This window comes from Microcebus murinus, chromosome 5 (assembly GCF_040939455.1).
Source record: "Microcebus murinus isolate Inina chromosome 5, M.murinus_Inina_mat1.0, whole genome shotgun sequence".
NCBI classification, from domain to species: domain Eukaryota; kingdom Metazoa; phylum Chordata; class Mammalia; order Primates; family Cheirogaleidae; genus Microcebus; species Microcebus murinus.
In genome coordinates this window covers 17,671,172-17,692,128 of record NC_134108.1, presented here as the reverse complement: position 1 = coordinate 17,692,128, position 20,957 = coordinate 17,671,172, and the positions used below count along the sequence as shown (strand labels likewise).

Genomic DNA, 20,957 nt, shown 5'->3' with positions numbered 1-20,957 from the left:
TATTTATTAGCCTATTATATAACTTATCAATTTCTAAAATAAAAAAATTCACATACACCATAAACTCCTTAATGTAGTTCATGGCAGCTTTGGTCGTCCAGGAGTAGAATGTTATTGCCAGCATGACAGTGGAGCTGCCGTAATCCAGCTCCAGTTCCTGATTAATGAGGTTAGTGAATTGTTTTAATTTCTTCTACTTACATCTGAAATATGGCCACATTGTCTTTCAGATTTCTTGTGTGCATTCATATTTTATTTAAATATTTGAGCAAAAAGTAATTCCTATTGGGTCAGAGATAGTAGTAATTCATTTTAAGATACCATCATGGATGGTTACATAAATAATGTAAAATGTTTTCTCAAAACAGTGTCGAAAATAGAATAATATAAGATAAATATTTTTGGTACAAGGTGCTGCATTTAAGAATTGTTTAAGGGATATCGAACATATATAAAAACCTGGATTAAAATATTTTAAAAGATTGAGTTTATTATAAATCATGGAATATACTTCTATAATGAATTGCTTTGAAATATAAACAAGAAACCAGCATTCATTAGAAAGTGGTTACTACCCGGAGTTCTTAAGTAACACTCAAGTTGTGTTACTTGTTGGTTTAAGTAATTGATGATGTTTTTCTTTTTGATAAGAGTATATTAGGGGGAGCTAGAGAAAGACATCATTTTATCAGCACAGGAAACACTATGCTTGCAGATTTGAAGAAAGGTATGAGCAGCTCTGGGAATAAATGTTTACTGCAAGTAGTGACAAGGAAAGCTGGTCATAGAAGGAAGAAAGAGAAATTACTCCAGAAAAGCCTCTGATCTCCTTAGATATAAGGATAATTTTTAGACATTCCTTTGCATATAAATCCTTAGGATCCATGGAATAAATTCTTAAATTTATATGAGAGAAAATAAATTTCTCAATACATATGGCTTTTGATAAATCTTTTATTCTCATCAGGAGATTTAGGAGAAGTATCCTGGATATAAAAAGTTACATATGATAATATAAAAGAAATTAAGTAAAACTGTGATCCAGGTAATTTGCAGTCATGTACATTTTTCAGGGACAGAGGAAGGTTTTTTTTGTTTTTTTTTTTTTTTTTTTTTTTTTTTTTTTGAGACAGAGTCTCGCTTTGTTGCCCAGGCTAGAGTGAGTGCTGTGGCGTCAGCCTGGCTCACAGCAACCTCAAACTCCTGGGCTGGAGCGATCCTTCTGCCTCAGCCTCCCGAGTAGCTGGGACTACAGGCATGCGCCACCATGCCCGGCTAATTTTTTTTTTTTATATATGTATCAGTTGGCCAATTAATTTCTTTCTATTTATAGTAGAGACGGGGTCTCGCTCTTGCTCAGGCTGGTTTTGAACTCCTGACCTTGAGCAATCCGCCCGCCTCGGCCTCCCAAGAACTAGGATTACAGGTGTGAGCCACCGCGCCCGGCCTAGAGGAAGTTTTTTTAAAAAAACTTCAATATTCTATGTAGAACAATATATTAGGTATTTTAAGACATTAAATTCTAAAAAAATCACAATGTAGAAAGTTGTTGAACCCATATATGAGGACTCAAGATTATTTTTCTTCTTTTTAAGAATGGTAACTATGGAATAATTAGACTTACAGTTAAGTTTTAAAAGAGTTACATAGAGAGTCTATGTACTCCTCTAGCTACTCTTCTACTACTCCTAGTAGTAACATTTTTATAACACTAATACAATATCAAACCAGGAGAATGACGTAAAAACAGTATATTAACTGGACTACAGACCTTATTTAGATTCACTAGTTTCTACATGCACTCATTGTATGTGTTTGTGTGTGTGTAGCTTTATGGAACATCTATAGATTCATGTAATCACCACCACAATCAAGATACAGATCAATTCCATCCCTATAAAGGAATTCCTTCAGGAATAAAGAATATTCCTTTAGGAATATTCCCTTAGCAATAAGGGAATCCCTTTTAATTGAACTTCTGCCCATCCTTAGTCTTAAACCTGGAAACTATTCTCAATCTTTATACTTATGTTAAGATTTATTTTTTAAAGCAATAAATGAGTCAGTTATTTACGTACTATAAATAACTATAAATGTTATTTATAATATAAATAACATTGCCAATTAATAATACCTAAATTTTAGAAATCTTAAATGTGTGCTACTTTATTCATATTACAGTACTCATTTTAAGATTTTTCATAGACTTCTTTGAGATGGCCATTTTTTTAATGTGCTTACATGTCACATTGTAAATACATAAAAATAATATTACTATTTTAAAAAAGGTTTAGCAAATGAAAATTTAACAATTGAGAGTACCTATTTGCTTTCAGTTTTAGAAAACTATAATAATGTATAGTGAAGAAGTGACCACAGGAGGAGGTCAGCTATTATTGCCATTTTGGCTCTATATCTTCTCTTCTTCCTTGAGATTTTAAGATGCGGCAAACATTTTGAGAAAGAAGATGACATGACCTGGTACTATTAATACAATGAAAATTTAAGAAATAACAGAACAAATCTTTGATGCCCAGAATCCTTTGAGTTTCTGTGCTTAAAAGTGTTAAGGATAAAAGGATATTTTTTTAGTGAAAAGGAGAGTATGTGGACTCCATGTATTCCTACTTTCCAGTTGCCATGTTGTAGCAACAGGAATTATGCACTAGAGAAGTCCTCATAGAATATGGAAGGTGGAAAGAACTTTGAGAGATCATTTGATGTAAATCTTGCTTTGACAGCTGTTTTAATCCTCCTGAGTAAATGAGAAACTCTTATTTTAAAAGGGGAAAATTTTAAGAGTCTTCATAATCTAAAGGATTAGAATTGCAAATCTTTTTTTTGAAATTGATATATATTCTTCATGTTACATCTCTTATTTTTTCAGTGTGGATGCAGGATATTTGACTCCTTTGAGAAAAAAACATTCAGATGTCTTAGTAAATCAACCCTTAGTGTAGAGATTCCTAATCTTACTCACATATCACAGTCACTTCTGAAAATTAAAAAAAAATACACCCGCATAGATCGTTACTCTGTATCTTAGTCTGCTTTCTGTTATAACTGAGTACCTGAGACTAGGTAATTTATAAAAGAAGAAAGATTTATTTAGTTGATAATTCTGAAGGTTGTAAGGTTCAAGATCAGGTGACCAAATAAGGTTGGCTTCTGGTAAAGGCCTCCTCCTGTGCCATAGTATGATGGAGAAGCAGAGGGGAAAGCAGGTGCATGCAAAGTGAGCAAACATGAGGGGTGATCTCACTTGATAGCAACCCACTCTTGTGAGGACTAATTCAGTTCTGCCTGCAAGAGAGAATTCCCGTCCTCTCTGGAGACTGCATAAAACCTTTTGTGAGGGTGGATCTACCCATGACCTAAATGCCTTTTAAAGGTTTAACCTCCTCTCAACACCATTATTACATTGACAATTAAATTTCAACATTAGTTTTGGTGAGTACAAACTGCATCTAAATCATAGCAATCTGGAAATTCTGATATGTTGGATCTGGGGTGAGTTTGAGCCAACTGGATGATTGTCACATAGCGACAGGCATTTTCTTCCACATAAATGGTAATATTTACTAGTATCATGTGTTTTAACTTTCTAAATTAGACCCCTTGGACACTGAAGTTAAAGGATGCCAAATGCCATCTTTATTTTCCATACCAGTCTAGCAGTAGAATTATAATCTGGGTACAGTACTTTGCTAATGATTTTTCTTGAGCTAATGAAATGAGGTTACTTCATATCATATTTTGCTATGTTAATCAAGGAAGTATGTGTAGTAGTTACCAAGTGACTTACAGTCTGACCTCTAATTTTAAGTAGCTAGAGTTTAACCATACTATCCTACTAGATCCTAGTATACTTCTGATTTATAAGATCCTAAATTATACTTTAAGTTATTGAAGAATTTAAAACATATAATAATTTACATATATACATGTAATGTATATATGTAATGTACATATGTACTTTTTTATATCAGCTGTTTTGAATTTGGGTGAGGCCAATGTTTTTTAGAACTAAATCCACTGGTACAAAGTGCTGAAACTTGGGAAGGAGAAATTTTTTGCAGTTATTTAATAGCATTAATGTTTGTAAATTGCATTGTATATAAAATGTATTATACTTTATTTTTAAGGGAGCTCTTGTGAGTGCCTTGGCTGATGACACCTTACACTTATGGAATTTACGTCAAAAGAGACCTGCCATACTACATTCACTTAAATTTTGCAGAGAAAGGTAAGAATTCTCTGAGTTATCCTGTATATAGGCTATGTGCTATTATATTTTGATACATTTTCTTTGAATTTTATTCTTTGGTGTTTTTTTTTTGATGGACTTTATGTGTAATATAAAAAATAATTCACAAACTTCTAAAGACATACAGTAAAAATTAAGATTCCTTCCTTTCCAGACTCATATTTCTTTCCAGAGCCAACCATATAAATTTCTTGTGTGTTCTTCTAGAAGTATTTATAGTGTGTATAAAAGAAAAATCTCTATCTAGCTTCCCTTTTTTTGGCATAAAAGGGAAGCCATTACATACAATTTTAGTAACTTATTTTCACTTAACATAACTGATGACATTGTCTCATAACATTTAAATCTTCCTTAGTCATTTTCACAACTGGGTAATATTCCATTGTATGTAAGTGCCATAATTTATACAGTCAGTCTTCATGAAAGAACATTTACATCATTTCCAGTCTCCTATTCATTTTGCTCTATCACGATGTTACATAAATCTTCACCCACATATGCAATTATATCTATAAGATAAGTTTGTAGAATTGGAACAGCTTAGTCAAAGAAATCTCTTCTAATATGACTTATGAATTTGAGGCTTTCATTGGAAAGGATTTTTTCATGCCAGTTTTATTAAACATTTAACATAGTAAGTATTTAGTATTTGGTTACCAAACCAAAGGGTCTTTTTGCACAGAAAGCTAGTCGCTACAAGAAGTATTGGGGGAGGAAGGGCTTCATTGCAGGTAACATCAGCTAGGAGATGGGAGATAATTCTCAAATCTGCCTTTCTGACTAACTGAGCATGGAGGTTTGTATAGATGGGTAGGGAGTATGGCTTCGTGCTGCAGCAGGGATTGTGTACAAGCTGTGCAGAGGTATGAGTCATGGTATCAGCAGGTAGACTAATACAGATGTCAAATACCTGTGATGAATGGAGGATCTTGGCATCATGGAGTCTGTAGCAGGGGGTCTGGAAAGTTTTAGTTCCTCAGTGTTACCTTGAGAGCTAGTAGCTGTTTTCTAGGAAAGGAGCACAAAGACCACAGAGTTAGCAAAGTTTTAATGATTTGCAACATCTGGTTACTGAAATGCCTCATAACATATATTCTTGTCAGCACTGTGAAAGCACAAACCCTAGTTTATTTTTTCAGCATATTTCTCATGGGTCAGCTATTTAGGTCATTAAAGGGGCAAAACATATCAAATGCAACAGGAGGGGCTCTTGGTAGGGTTGATATCACTTGATTGTTAAACAGAAAATGGAATATCTTGAAGTTTGTAGTTGTTCTGTTAGATCCAGTTCTCTCTAACTCTTACTGCGTTACGATTTCCCACGAAAGGGGACTGTATTACATTTCTTTGATTTTAAGATGCACACTTTAAAAAATTAATAGACTTTATTTTTATAATTTTGGACTTACAGAATTATTGAGCAGAAAGTACAGAGTTTCCATGTACCTCATACACCACATTTCCCTGACTCTTCCCCATCCCTGCCTGACACACCTGCACTCACTACTCTCCCTAATATTAATATCTTGCATTATTGTGGTACATTTGTTACAATTTATGAACCAATACCAATATATTATTAAGTAAAGTCTATAATTTTATTAAGGTTCACTCTTTGTGTCATATAGTTCTATGGGTTTTGACAAATGTCTAATGTCAAATACCTACTATTACGGTATCATATAGAATATTTCACTGCCCTAAAAAGCCCCTTAGCTTAACCCGTTCATCCTTCTTCCTCTCACCCCAAACCCTTGACAATCACTGATTTGTTACTGTTTCTATAGCTTTTGCTTTTTTCAGAATGTCATATATAGGCTTGCAGTGCATAACAATGTTTCAATGATGGACCACATATATGACAGTGGTCCCATAAGATTATAGTGCTGTCATAGCTGTCGTAATGTAGCATCTTAGTGCAATGCATTACTTGTTATACAATGTGTTTGTGTTTTAAGGTATGTATTATTACAAAAGAGTCACAAACTTAAACAAATTTTAAAAGTTTATAAAGTAAAAAATTTTCAGTAAGCTAATGTTAATTTATTACTGAAGAAGAAAATTTAATAAATTCACTGTAGCCTAAGTGTACAGTGTTCATAAAGTCTACAGTAGTGTACAGTAATGCCCTAGGCCTTCACATTTGCTCACTACTCACTCACTGAGTCACCCAGAGTAACTTCCAGTCCTGTAAGTCCTGTAAGCTTGCAAGTATCATATATAGGTGTACCATTTTTTATATTTTATGCTGTATTTTTACTGTATCTTTTCTGTGTTTAGATATATTTAGATAAACAAATACTTGCCATTGTGTTGCAGTTGCCTAAAGTATTCAGTACAGTAACATGCTGCACAGGTTTGTAGCCCAGCAGCAATAGGCTATATCATATAGCCTAGGTGTGCATATAGCCTAGCTACTATACCATCTAGGTTTGTCTTAAGTTCATTCTGTGATTTTCGCACAGCAATGAAATAGGCTAATGAGCATTTCTCAGAATGTATTCCCATCATTAAGCAAAGCATGACTGTAGTTGGAATGTAGCTTTCCCAGAATGGCTTCTTTCACTGAGCAATGTGCATTTAAGGTTACTCTTTGTCTTTTTGTGGCTTGATAGCTCATTTCTTTTTATCATAAAATTTTTTGTATGCATATACCACAGTTTGTTTTTTCATTTGTCTATTGAAAGACATCTTGGTTGCTTCTGTTAATAGTTTTTGGCCATTATGAATAAAACTGCAGTAAACACTCGCAGTTTTTTGTGGACATAAGTTTTCAACATAGTTGAATACCTGGAAATGCTATTGCTAGCTTATATGCTAGATTATATTTGGCTTCGGGAGAAACTGCCAAATCGTCTTCCTTAATGACTGTACCATTTTGCATTCCCAGTAGCAGTGAATGAGAGATCTTATTGCTCCACATCATCACTGACATTTGGTATTGTCAGTTTTTTGGACTTTAGTCATTCTAATAGATGTGTAGTGTTATGCCATTGTTACTTTAATTTTCAGTTTGCCAGTGACAAATGATGTTGGTTATTGTTTCATATGCTTATTTGTCTGTGTATTTTCTTTAGCAAGTTGTCTAGATCTTGTGCCCATTTTTAAGTTAGGTTGTTTGTTTCTTGTTGATAAGTTCTAAGCATTCTTTGAATATTTTGAATTCAAATCCTTTATCAGATATGCATTTTGTAAATATTTTCTCCCAGTCTGTGATTTTTCTTTTTATTTTCTTAGAAGTGTCTTTGCAGGGCAGAATTTTTACTTTTAATAAAGTCCAGCTTAATTTTTCTTTCATGGCATGCTTTTGCTATTGTATTTAAAAAATTTGTCACCAAACTCAACATCACCATCTAGATTTCCTTCTATGTTATGTTATATAACATATGTTTTATAGTTTTGCATCATACATTTAGATCTGTGATCCATGTTGATTTAATTTTTGTGAATGGTGTAAGTTCGGTATCTGGATTTGTGGGGGGTTTTTGCGGGGAGGCATATGTCCAGTTATTCCAATACCATTTGTTGAAAAGATGATCTGTTCTCCATTGAAATACATTTGTTCCTTTGTCAAAAATAACTTCACTTTATTTGTTTGGGTCTATTTGCGTTCTCTATTCTGTTCTATTGATTTGTTTGTCTCTTATTTCTGTAATACAGTTGGCCTTCCATAGCCATGGGTTCTGCATCTATAGATTCAACAAACAGTGGATTGAAAATATTTGGGGAAAAAATAAAAAATAGTAGAAATTAAAAAATACAGTATAACACATGGCATTTACATTTACATTGTGTTTGGTATTATAAGTAATCTAGAGATAATTTAAAGTATATAGGAGAATGTACATAGGTTATATGCAAATAATATGCCCTTTTATATAAGGGATTTGAGCATTCTTGGGTTTTTGTATTCATAGAGTGTCTTAGAATGAATCCCCACAGATACCTAGGGGTGACTGTACACACCGTTTTATTTACTGTACCCTTACAGTAAGTCTTGAAATTGGATAGCTTCAGCCTTTTAACTTTGGTCGCCTTCTTCAGTATTGTATTGATTATTCGAAGGTTTTTTGCCTTTTCATATAAACTTTAGAATCAGTCTGTCAATATCCACAAAATAGCTTGCTGGGATTTTGATTTGACCTTTTGAAAAAGGACTATAATAGTTCATGGATTTACAGCATGTACTTTTTTGGTTTTAACATTTTTATATCTCTAAAATTGGGATGTTTCTTTTAATGAATGATGTCTTATAATTAATTGGAAATGCATTATGAATTTTATTAATACTAAATAAAAATAATGGCGTGTGCTAGCATGAATAACAGATTCAGTGAAATATAGTATTTGGTGATTTTGAAATTATATGAAATGATAATTTGTAATTATTTTGAAAAATTGGTAGTGGATTTTCTGATTATGAACTTTATGACCTATAGGTGGTTTTCCTTTAACACTTGGGAGGTTATTATTCTGCTGTTTTCTGCCCTCCTTTGTTTCTATGAGAAATCATTGGTTATTTAAATTTTTATTTCTCTCTATGAAATGTGTCCTGTTTCTCTGGCAACTTTCAAAATTGTCTCTTTATCTTTGGTTTTTTAGTACTTTGACAGTGATGTGCCTGGCCATTTATTTACCTCAGATTTATCCTGCTTGAGATTGGCTGAGTTTCTTGAATTTGTAAATGTATGGTCTTCATAAAATTTGGGAAATTTTCAGCTGATATTTCTTCAGATACTTTTTATGCTCTATTCACTTATACTTTTGGAGTATTACTTATATATATGTTAAACTTTTTAGTATTTTCCCGTGAGTCCTTGAAGTTCTGTTTACGTTCTTCAATCTTTTTCTCTGTTTTTCAGATTGAATAATTTCTATGGATATGTCTTGAGATTTGCTTATTCTTTTCTGTCATCTTGATTCTTCTGTTAAGCTTATCCAGTGAATTTTTAAAATTTCAGATATTGTGTTTTTCAGAATAGAAATTCTAAAATTTCTATTTGATTATTTTGTTTCTGTTTCTCTGTCAGTATTTCTTTTCTTTTCTTTTCATTTATTGCCAACACATTTTTCTTTATAGTATTGAGCATAGTTATAATATCTACATTAAAAGTCTTGTTTGCTAATAATTCTAATATTTGTGTCATCTTTCATCCAATCTCTGTTGATTGTCTTTTCACTTGAGAATGGGTCACATTCCCCTGTTCTGTGTCTGCTGAGTAATGATGGATCGTCCTTGGCGTGTATTGAGTATTTTGTGTTATAGACACTCCGAATTGTTATATTTTTTTGAAGCGCATTGGTGGTTATTGTTTATTTGTATGTGTGTGTTTGATTTTTTTTTTTTTTTATTTTAAGCTGAAAGTTAACTTGGTTTTATTCAAACTACAAACTCTCCCTTGGGAAGCAGTTCAAATTTCAGTTCAGTGTTTTTATTTTTAACTGGGCAGGTTGGTGTCTACCCTGAGTATGCATACTTCAGCCAGAAATGAAAGACAAGAGTTTGGAGCTCCCCTTTCTGGTTCTCTTTTCTGTGCCATCCCTTTTTAATTTCCACTATTTATGATTGCCCCAACCTCTGATCTCTGGTTCAGTAGTTTTTCTTTTAGAGATTTTGTTCCCAACGTTGTACAGACTGGGGCCTGCGCTTATACTAGAAGTCCTGAAACCATACTTAATGCCATTTCCTTTTCCAAGAGATGACTGCTCCCAGGGTTGGCTAACTTTTTGTTGTTCTCCAGTGTCTTTAAGTAATTGTTGCTTGTTATTTTGTCAGGAGTCTCTGTCCTTTTTCTTTAAAAATCCTTACATTCCTGTAGATCAGCCAAGTGGTTAAGGTGAGTCCTGAATGTATATAAGCATTCAAAGAAGTTGTCATAGACTCTTATTGCCTGGCGCCTGACCTGATCCCGCTGCAACAAAGAATTATGTAAAGGGATTTGTTCTGTGAAGTTTGGATTTGGTCAGATAGTCACACTTGGGGATCTGGAGGGTTACATGTGGTGTTGAGGCCACAGGTTTTCCACCCTGCTCCCTGTCCCAGCTCAGACATTTAACCCACCAACCTGTTTTCCATTCCTTTAGATCCAGTAGATGCTCTACAAGTTATAAGAAAGTAAATATAAATACAACAATGAAAAGAAAAAGAATTGTGTGGTTCAAAATATCAACAGCATCAAAGCTAAGAAACTCTGAAGTCTAGTACATCAAAATGATGTTATTTTGTCAGGGTGCTGAAGAAGTTCTCTTAAACCACTACTTACTGGAAAGATTATGGCAGGAGCTAGAATTCCAGTGAAGAAGACCCCTGATACTGCATTTGCCAGGGGTGTGTTTATATTCCTCACAGGGCATAGGAATGTGTCAGTACCTGGTCCAAGTTCCCAGACACACTATACAGATTGTCATGGTAAATCTTCATGGAGAAAGGATCAAACCTCTGGGAGTCACAGAGTCAGGAGTTGATGATGGTCAGGTAGGGAGTACATCTGCACTATTGTGCCTCTACGTATGGTCTCCCAGAAATTCTAGTAAACGTGGGTGGGGAACTGTAAGCTGCCTGTAGGCATATGTCTTGGCACACAGAAGTGCAAAAAAGTGATTGTTCTCAGTGAGTGCAGCCTGACATTGTCCTCTAGTCCCCTCCTCAGTTAGGTGCTGTTGTGTAGGGCATAATCTACACAATTGTATGAAGTGGTCCTGAAAGTTACAAATGAAATTAACTGATGGATTTTCCAGTTTTGAGTCTGTAATATGGTTTACTCAGCTGACCAGCAGAAACCCTTTGGGCCTGTTCAAAGTTCAGCTCCCCATTAGCTTTCATTAGGGCAATAGTAAATAAGGAACTGTAGCAGGAATACCTGGTCTTTGAATAACTTCCCTGGATGAAATCCTCTAGGACGGCTACAACTTGTTTGCAGCCATTGAACTTAAAATGCCAAGGAATGGTGCCTCATGGATCAACCTTGTCATATTCTCTCAAGACTGAAGATTTCCTCAAGTGGCTGCAAGGATAGAGGTGGCATTTGGGAGGAGCCTAGTTTTCCTCAGCACTATCCTACAGGTACAGATGGCATGGCAGAATGAGGGCTCTCCATCCACTCTAGGAACCTGCTCCCAGCAGCAGTACCTGTTCTGCCCCTCAGCCTGAACTCCATGGCATTCAGAACTTTTCATAACACACTACAGTCTGTATCCTGGTTGGAAGCTTTCTGTTGGAGTAGCTTCCCCAGGCAGGAGAAGGGGCGGAATCCTGTCATTCCCTTCTCATTCTTTCACCCTTCATTTGTAGGAGTCCAGCCTTCTTTTTCTTATACAACTGCATTACATTCAATGGTTATGTTCTGTATTAGTCAGGACAGTCTGAACTATGCTGTGGTAGCAAATACTCTCAAATTTCAATGATTTTAAACAATTTATATTTACTTATACCATGTGTCTTTTGTGGGTTTCCTGGGAACACTGTTCCTTTTTGTTGTCAACTTATTCCAGAATGCTGGCTGAGGAACAGTAAGTCTTTAAAATATTGCCGATAGCTACTTCTAATAGGTTTCTTGGAAAGAAAAGAAAAAGTAAAATAAAATATTACCAATCACCACCAAAGAGGAAGAAAGAGAATGTGGTAAAACACATATTAGCTCCGAAAGCTTCTGCCTGGAAGTGACATACATCTCCTCTGCTCCTTTAATGGCGAGAACAGGTCACGTGGCCATTCCTAATTTCAGTTGTATACCCAGGAAGAAAGAAAACTGGAATATTTGTGAATAGTTATAATGACTACTACACTGTTTATGTTTTTTGTTGACATTGAAGTACAGTAAGCAATAGCCTAGTTTCACCTCATTCTACAATGGATTTGAGTTAACTTAATATTTAAATTACTGTTTTACTTTTATCTTATTTGCATTTTTTACTTATAAAACTAGGAAAAGTAGGGAAAATATGGGAAGTTTATAAAAATCTGTTTTATTAATATTTTTTCCTTTAAAGATATTTAAATTAGGCAGAAGTCATGTTGATAAACAATTAAAACTATCTGCTAGTCTTTTTTCATCACCATGAGTTACTGTGATCAGTATTCTCAGCCATGTTAAACTTTTACAGAAGTTTTAAAATAATAATATATGAAGCATTTTAAGACTGAGGACTAAAGTATGTGTGTGGCTTTTCCTATTTAGTACCCAGTATTATTGTCTGATATTTATATCTCAATTCATATAGTGACTTACTGTTATTATATAACACTTTCACATAAATATTGATTCTCAAGAAAAATTTCACTTATTGAAATTTTATGGAATGGATTTTTTTCCCATAAGTATGTTAAATACCTGAATAGCAGAGTCATAGTATTGAAATTATTATTACTATATTTCTACAGATATGTTTTTCCTTTATTCTAATACTCTGATTTACAGTTTACATATGGCTATTTCATTTAGTGATGCACCTATTAAGTGTTGAGAATAAAATAAGTATGCATGCATTCTAAAGTAGTGGAAAGGAAGATACAATATTACATGGAATACATTAATAATCAAAATTTTATGTTAAATATCAATGGAGCATTCATGTCTACAGACCTATTAAGGAAAAGAAATTAGTTGATAAATGAAGTAATACATTCAGATACTAACACAATGAGTGTTTGGTGTTTATAATGTATTGCAGGAACTGGCTGCTGCCCTAGCATCTGATTTTCTAATAGCATTAATAGGTTAATGTAGAAACAAAACCTCATTTTTCACAGTTTACTCTTATTATAATACGTAAATATTTCACTTTGCATAGTTATAAAGCTTATAATTCATTCAGTATGCACATGAACAAGGCACATACTTAGCTGTAAGAGTGTTGGGATAAATACCAGGCCCCCACCCAAATCTATACAGGTCTCACAAAGATTTTGAATTAACTCACTGTATGTATTAAATAAGAAAAAAATTTAATCATAATATTGGAACAAATTAAAGACCTAGAATTACAGTTTCTGTGGTAATTACATGATATTGTCAAAATGCTTTTCTCTGAAAGCAGCTTAATGAAAAGTATACAAGCACTAGAAATGATTTAGTGGGATGAAATTAATGACTAGAACAAAGGAATGAAATGATATCCAAGCCTTATAGAAAGGCAGATAGGGAATCTGCTACTATGGAACTAATTCTATCCTACAAAGAGAATTGGTTGGTAATATGGAAATGATGAGTCATCTTGGGAATTCTGAGTGTAGAGAGCCACAAATTCAGTCAACATTTGAAATGAAGAAAGAAAAACAATTCTTTTAATACTCAGAGGAAAGACAGTTACAAATTGACGACCTTGAAAATGTAAAAGAAAAGATGTTGAGGAAGTTTTGGATAACTTCCTAGAATAAAATTATCCGTAATGACTGAGAAATACTGACAAGGAAACAGGGAGAGACTGGTCTGGTTTCACAAAAGCCCTATAATGTTATATAAAAAGATTATATAAAAACATATAGAAAGATTATATGGAGGGAGGAGAGATATAACCAAAGGTAAACGTAAGAATGATTAGAGCTAAGTCTTGTAAAAAAATAATAACAAAAGAATTAATAAATGAAAATACTTTAAAATAAATTTAGGGCAAAATGCTAAATGTTTAATGGTAGATATGGTTAGGGCATATATAATTTTTCTAACTGTATTAATGCAATATTGGCCCAGACAAATTATGTCTTAGACTACTGAATAGTGTTGGTTGGCCTAGGAGGAATGTAGAGTGAGAGTAGTGCTTCAAAGTTGGAAATGAAAAAAAAAACACATTTAGACTAAATTATCCCTTTGCACTCGGATGTCGAGTGTGGATAATGTCGAGTGGATAATGAGAAAAAAGCAAGCAAGTTCAAAGGGTTAAGTTCAGTTCACCAAATATTGAGTGTTTACTGTGTGGCAGAGATTATCTAGGTGTCGGAATAACAAAGGTGAATAAAATTCTTGAATAACTTACATTAAAGCAGAGACCCAGATACATTTTACAATATGAACGAATGCCAATTTTAGAAGTTTATATTAAAACACGATGCAATAATTAACCCAGTGTTTTTTATTTTTATTTTTTAAGAGAACAAAAGGCAGTCATCAGGAAAATGCAAACTAACTCTACAATTCTACAATCAGAATGCCTAAAAGATTGGCTAAATTGTGATACAACTGAAACTTCTCATAACCTATTAGTGGGAGTTCTAAATGTCACAATCACTTTGGAAAATATTTTGACAGTATTCACATATACCATGACCCAAACATTAAACTGCTAAATATATGCCTGTGTTAGGCAGAATTCTAAGATAGGTCCCAAGATATCTGCCCCATGGTGTACACATACATACTCCTCATTATTTAAACAAGCGTGTATCTAGATGAAGGCATTTTGCAGATGTAATTAAGTTCCCAAATTAGTTGACCTTAAAATAGGGAATTATTCTTAGTAGGCATAACTTAATCAGGTGAGCTTTTAAAAGAGACTAGATTCTTCCTGGCAAAAGGTTCAGAGCTTGCGAAGGAGTCAATGGAAAGGAGATTCTCCCCTGCTGGCCTTGAAGATGGAAATGGCCATGTAGGAATGCAGGTGGCCTCTATGAGCATACCCTCTGAGACAGCACAGAGAGAGACCGACTCAGTCCACAAGAAGTTATATTTAGCTAGTAACTGGAAGGAGCTTGGGAGCAGATTCTTTCCCAGCTCTTCTAGAAAGGGATGTATGAATGCAGCTTTGCTGATACCTGGATTTTAGCCTTAAAAGTTCTTGAGCAGAGAACCCAGTTATGCTGTGCCCAGACATCTAACCTACAGAAACTATGAAATAATAAATGGGTATTGTTTTAAGCCACTATTGTTTTAAACCATTGTTTGTAGTACTTCTGTAAAAAGAGTGAGATGGGAGAATAAAAAGCTTTGAACAAAGGATTTCTTTTTACTAACCCAGCATGCCTCGTAGTTAATAGGGCATTTGCATCTATACCATCTTGGCAGTGATTTTCAAGATGAAGACAAAGATTTTCCTTTTTCCTCCTTAATGTGTAAATGAGAATTTCCAGAACAGTGTTCAATGATGTTGATGGTATTTTTTTCTTAGTTCTAATTTTTAATAATAATGCTTCTAGGGTTTTACTGTTAAGCATAAAGTAGGATGTTGCTTTAAATGGAATTTTTTTTCCTTAAGAGTTGGTTATCAATTATGAAAGGTAGATTTTAATTGAGTGCCTTTTTAGCATCTATTTAGATTATCATGCCATTTTTTCCCCTCCTGTTTTCCTATTGATTTAACCTATGACATTAATAGATTTCCTAATACCAAACATTTTTGTATGCTTGTAAAAATTTTTGAATAAGGTTGACAGTTCTTTTAGTATGATTAGAATGTAACTTTTCCCCTTGTTATTGTCATTTTCAGTATCAGGCATGCTTCCTGCATATAATAAATTGAGAAACCTTTCTGTCTGTCTGGCTTTTTTTTTTAAATATCTTTCAGTCAAAAGTTGGTTGAATCCAGATATGTGGAACTCCTGGACAGGAATGGCCAATTGTACAAACATTCCTGTTCAAAATAAGGGAAATTGAAAGATAAAAGGAAGAAGTCAGTGTTCTATATAATAGTTTTGAAATTAAATTTTGCAAGTGGTGAATTTTTCTTAATCAGGTTTCAAGCCTGGCAATAATCTTCTCTGGCTCTAAGCTTCACCCCCTTAATCACTGTTCCTTTTTCATGAAAGGTACCATGCATATACCACGGAGTGCTTTTATCAGGCTGCTTCTGGCTGCAGCCTCCTTTTATTTTGTACTGTGTCCCTCTAGTAACCTGTCTCTTTCGGTTTGTTTCCCTTTCTCCTTCTCCCTCTCCCTCCCTTCTTCCTTTCTTCTTTTCTTGTTATTCTAGGACAGATAAATTCATAGAGGAATAATCTGGTTTTTGAGTTGTTAAAGAGTATGCTTAAGCTTTTTAAGACTAGAACTTTTTAGTATAGAATTCTTAAATATATTCATTTTCATCCATGGTTATTAGTGCTTTAGATTTTTCTGTTTCTTAAATTTTATGATAAATACTATCATGAATTTGATTAAGATTAGAGGTTTGTGTACCATTGTATTCTTAAGTATATGTGCATTTTTATACTCACTATATTTTCTTTTTCCCTTTACCTTATTTCTGTTAATATGATTTGTCAGAAGTTGATCTATTTAATTATCTTTTAAAAGAAGTAGTTCATAGACTTATTAGTTTTACTATTTTATGATACGTAATTTATTATACCGATTTTTATGTCAATTCTCTACTTTTTGTTTTTAACTTCTTGAGTTAAAATTTATTTGTTTAATAATAAGCACCTTACAGCAATGGAATTAATATCATAAGAGAGATCATGCTGGGGATGAAGGACAGATGATGAAGGGATGGAATTTAAGCCTAAGAATTAAGGGGTTTTGTTTGTTTTTGTGGTGGAAAAGGCAGGTGAAAACAGAACAATGGAGGGAGAAGAAATGATCAAAGGCGTAACTGAAGAAAATTTTGTTGAACTAAAATACCTTTACACTGAAAGGGCTAATTCCTGGAATAATAAACGGAATTAAAAATACTTTTGTAAGTTATATTCTGATGACGTTGATTTTGATACAAGGTAATGTTTAAGCTTCATGAAACATGAAGTCTATTCTGAGAAATAAAATCAGTGGTCTGTAGAAAAGTGAGCATTATGTATTATCATATCATACTCCTTTTTTTCACTAAAAATAAGTGTTACAAAAAAAGGACAAGATAGTATCCATTCTTTACCTTGAAATCAAATAAACTGATACAAAAGATAACTGAAACTGTTGGAATAATAATAAATTTTAGTAAATGCATATAAATTATTATAATTTATTTTTTCTGGTTTTTTTTTTTTATTTTTTTTTTTTTGAGACAGAGGTCTCTCTTTGTCACCCTGGGTGACATCATTATAGCTCACTGCAACCTCAAACTCTTGGACTCAAGTGATCCTGCTCCGTCAGCCTCCTGAGTAGCTGGGACTACAGGCACGTGTCATGAAGCCCCAGCTAATTTTTCTATTTTTGATAGACATGTGGTCTCACTCTTGCTCAGGCTGGTATTGAACTCCTGACCTCAAGTGATTCTCCTGCTTGGGCCTCCAGGCATGAGTCACCACATCCGGCCTATAATTTCTTAATGAAGTCTTCCAACATCATCAGAGCATAGGAAGAAATAGTTCAGAAATATTATCTAAGTCTGAGTATAAGGGATCTCTGTCCTTCTAGATACTTCCAAGTTAGTGAGAAAAATGGACCCTATCATGTAAGGCAAGCATGACAGAGATACTAAGTATTAGGATATCAATTTGAATGAGAGTGGTATTTGAACTGAATGTTGAACGGAAGAAAAATATGAGAAGGAAGAGCATTTTGCTTGGAAGGAATAGTAAACACAGGTACTGAGATAGATTAGTGAGTTTAGTGACTCCTGAAAAGTACAGTAGTACTCAGGGGTGATGTGGATATTAGAATCCTATAAGCTTGTGGCTTAGAGGTTAAGTTTGTGATGTGCCCAAGGTTGTACAGTTACTGGACAACATACCCAGATTTGAAACATAATCTAACTTCCAAAAGTCATCTTCTTTCTATTATGCCATGCTATTTATTTACTGTAAGACCTAATGCTGATGTATAAATTAAATTAGCATAATTAAATATTAATCACAATGAGAAGATAAATCTTTTTTGCTTTTCTTGAATTACATATATTATGATTAACCCTGTAATGCAGTCAGTAAAATTTATCAAACATTTTTCACATTTCTTTTTGAATATGTTTTCTCTTGCAGGGTTACATTTTGCCATCTGCCTTTCCAGAGTAAGTGGCTCTATGTGGGCACTGAACGAGGTAATATACATATCGTCAATGTGGAGTCCTTCACACTCTCAGGCTACGTCATTATGTGGAATAAAGCCATTGAACTGTGAGTTTGAGCAGATATGTCATATCTGAAAGTTTCAGTTCCATATATGATAATATCATCACATGATAGCCAGTCATTAAGTCCATATGGAATTAAATATGTGTCAGATATTCTTGATATTAAATATAGAATTATTAGCTTTTTGTAAGTATTATCCGATTGACATGGCAGTTTGTAAATTTAAATTTTACAAATTATATACGTATAAATTTACAAATGTGAATATAGATATATACAAACATATATACAAATGTTGATATATACACACATTGTATAGTCATATATATAAAACACAAGTTTAATGAAATAATCATTCTTCTTACTAGATGAAAGACACTCTTAAATTTTTCTCTTTTTTTATTTTGTAATTATTTTTATTTCTAATGCTATTCATGACCCACAAATGGGTTGCTACCAGTGTTTGAAAACACTGATTAGTTTATTTGATGTGTTTTAATAATCAACAAATATAAGGCAACTGTTTGCTAAAGTTAAGGTATTGTAGAATTAATTTTAAGGTTGATTTTACTTGATTTTGAAACAATTGTTTTCATTTGCCAATTTTAACAAGAAAAGCTATAGGTTGAGTTATAGGTCCTTGAGGATCTTTAATGTTAACTTTTCACTCTGTCTTAAATTTTGCATGTCTTATCTCTTTCTACAATTTTTTTTTTTACATTGCTGGGACATAAAAATCAAAGTTTAAGGATATTGGCAGGATCCTTCTCATTGTTTTCTTTTTGTTTTTGTTTTTAAACAAGTAGTTTTGTATTGTTGCATTCCACAGTATTTACATCTTTTTGAGATAGGGATAATTTTGTGATATATCTTTTAAGTAAGTAATGTCTTAGTGTAGTTGTATAGTATATTAATCCTGGTTTTTCTTCCTGTGGCAGGGACATTATTATCATATATCTGTCTCTTGGTAGTCGTGTGGGGTTTCATGGTCTTTTATTTTGAGTTGATTACAACTTCTAGTGGGTAGGCCTGGTTCAGGTGACTGTATAGTTTCACAGATGGCTCTCATGAAGTGGAGTGGTATCTCAAACTTAGGAGTTTCTGAATTAGGGATATTATTATGTATGGGCATCAGTTGAGCCATATGCTTAACTATATTAACTTCTTTTTCTCTGAGCAGGTATAGGTAGCAATACTTGGTTGTTTTTAAAAATATAATAGAATTTTTCTTATTTCTGGTGTGAACTATGAAACTAAATGGGATGTCCCAATTCGAGGCTAGAATTGGGTAAAATAAGAGAGTAATATTTTAGATGTTGCATTGTTTAAAAATATTTACTTTGACATTTCTACTTGAGGATAGATCTTCTGTGCTGAAATCTTTGACTACATTGAAGATATTTTTCTCCATATAGAAAGTTTACTTAACTATAAATTTTGCTGGCATGTGTCAACATGAATTACCATTTTATACCTGATTCCTTTTTTGTTCCCTATTAAGAACTATGTATCTGTTATTGATCACTTGCTATAATTCTTTCTTTATAAATATATCTCTATCGATTTATTCTTATTATAATGACTATGTAGCTATATTGAAATGTTTAATTGAGAAAACTTATTAACATTTTCTTTTTTAGGTCATCTAAATCTCACCCAGGACCTGTTGTCCATATAAGTGATAATCCAATGGATGAGGGAAAGGTAGAATTTTTTCCTAAAAAAATACATTTATTGTTTTAATGCATGAATTTTTGTATAATAAGCAAACTATTCCAGGACCACACTTATCCTGCAAAATGGAGATTGCTAAAAGGTTGTATATCATATACACTTAATACCTGTTATTCATTATGAAGAACAAGTGAAGGAATTAGAATCATTTATAATTTTAAAGGATAAAAGTACCCTAAAACATAATTCAAAATTAATAAATACAATTATGTTATTAATTTACATTTGGTTTATTCACAGTATTTTTCCTGATTTTCTGATAATCCTGACAAAAAGTTTTCTTTTGGTTTTGAATTCTTTTCAATGCTTTAGTTATACAATTTTTGTGGCACTTATCCCAGATTGCCTTATGTTAGAGTTGTCTTTATATCTCATCTCACTTAATTCTTTCTTCATAAATAGCTCCAATTAATAATGTAGATTTTTTTAAATGTTATTTTAATTTTTAATACTCTGAAATTGGTTCATACAGTCAGTTTCTAGCTATTGTTAATTTAGGTTAATTAATACATTTAAAAATAATTAAATTTTTTTCTATGAATCTTTCTTTACTAATTCAAAGCAATCTTTCAAAGTAGGTAGTTCTATTTAATAATGATATTTTTCTACCTATATATTATAATTTTATAATGATAAACTAAGTAAATACCAGGAAGTTTATTGCCATTAGAAATCAGTGCAGTGAAGCCTCTGGATTTAGTGCAGAAGTTTATCCAGGTGTTTCCTTTCTTTAGCTGTGGGTGAGGTCAAGTCTATAAATTGATTAACATTGTTCTCTTAGTTTGCCACTGGGAAAACTAAAGGATAACTGGATTGTTTGGAGTTAGCATGTAATCATAAAGGAAGTATAGAGTAACTTAGATCCTCATTTTATATTCTTTATATGTATGATGCTTGTTTAAAAGCCAAACCTTTGGGTGGGAGGAATGGTGGCAGAATTGAAAACTTCTCTCTTACCTTGAATCAATCACTAAGTCATTTTAATCCTTCATTTTATCCTTACTTTGTAATGTTGCTTTTCTC

At 33.1% G+C, this 20,957-nt stretch overlaps 1 protein-coding gene across 3 annotated transcripts in view; it reads left to right on the top strand.

The window, feature by feature from the left end:
* Window positions 1-20,957, top strand: part of STXBP5 (syntaxin binding protein 5) — a 159,320-nt gene that overhangs the window by 32,060 nt on the left and 106,303 nt on the right. For all 3 annotated transcript variants that reach the window (XM_012752182.3, XM_012752184.3, XM_012752185.2), the window contains exons 3-6: window positions 88-169; window positions 4,146-4,246; window positions 18,108-18,242; window positions 19,841-19,904. In XM_012752182.3, the coding sequence (XP_012607636.1) occupies window positions 88-169; window positions 4,146-4,246; window positions 18,108-18,242; window positions 19,841-19,904 (382 nt within the window). The remainder of the gene's footprint in view (window positions 1-87; window positions 170-4,145; window positions 4,247-18,107; window positions 18,243-19,840; window positions 19,905-20,957) is intronic.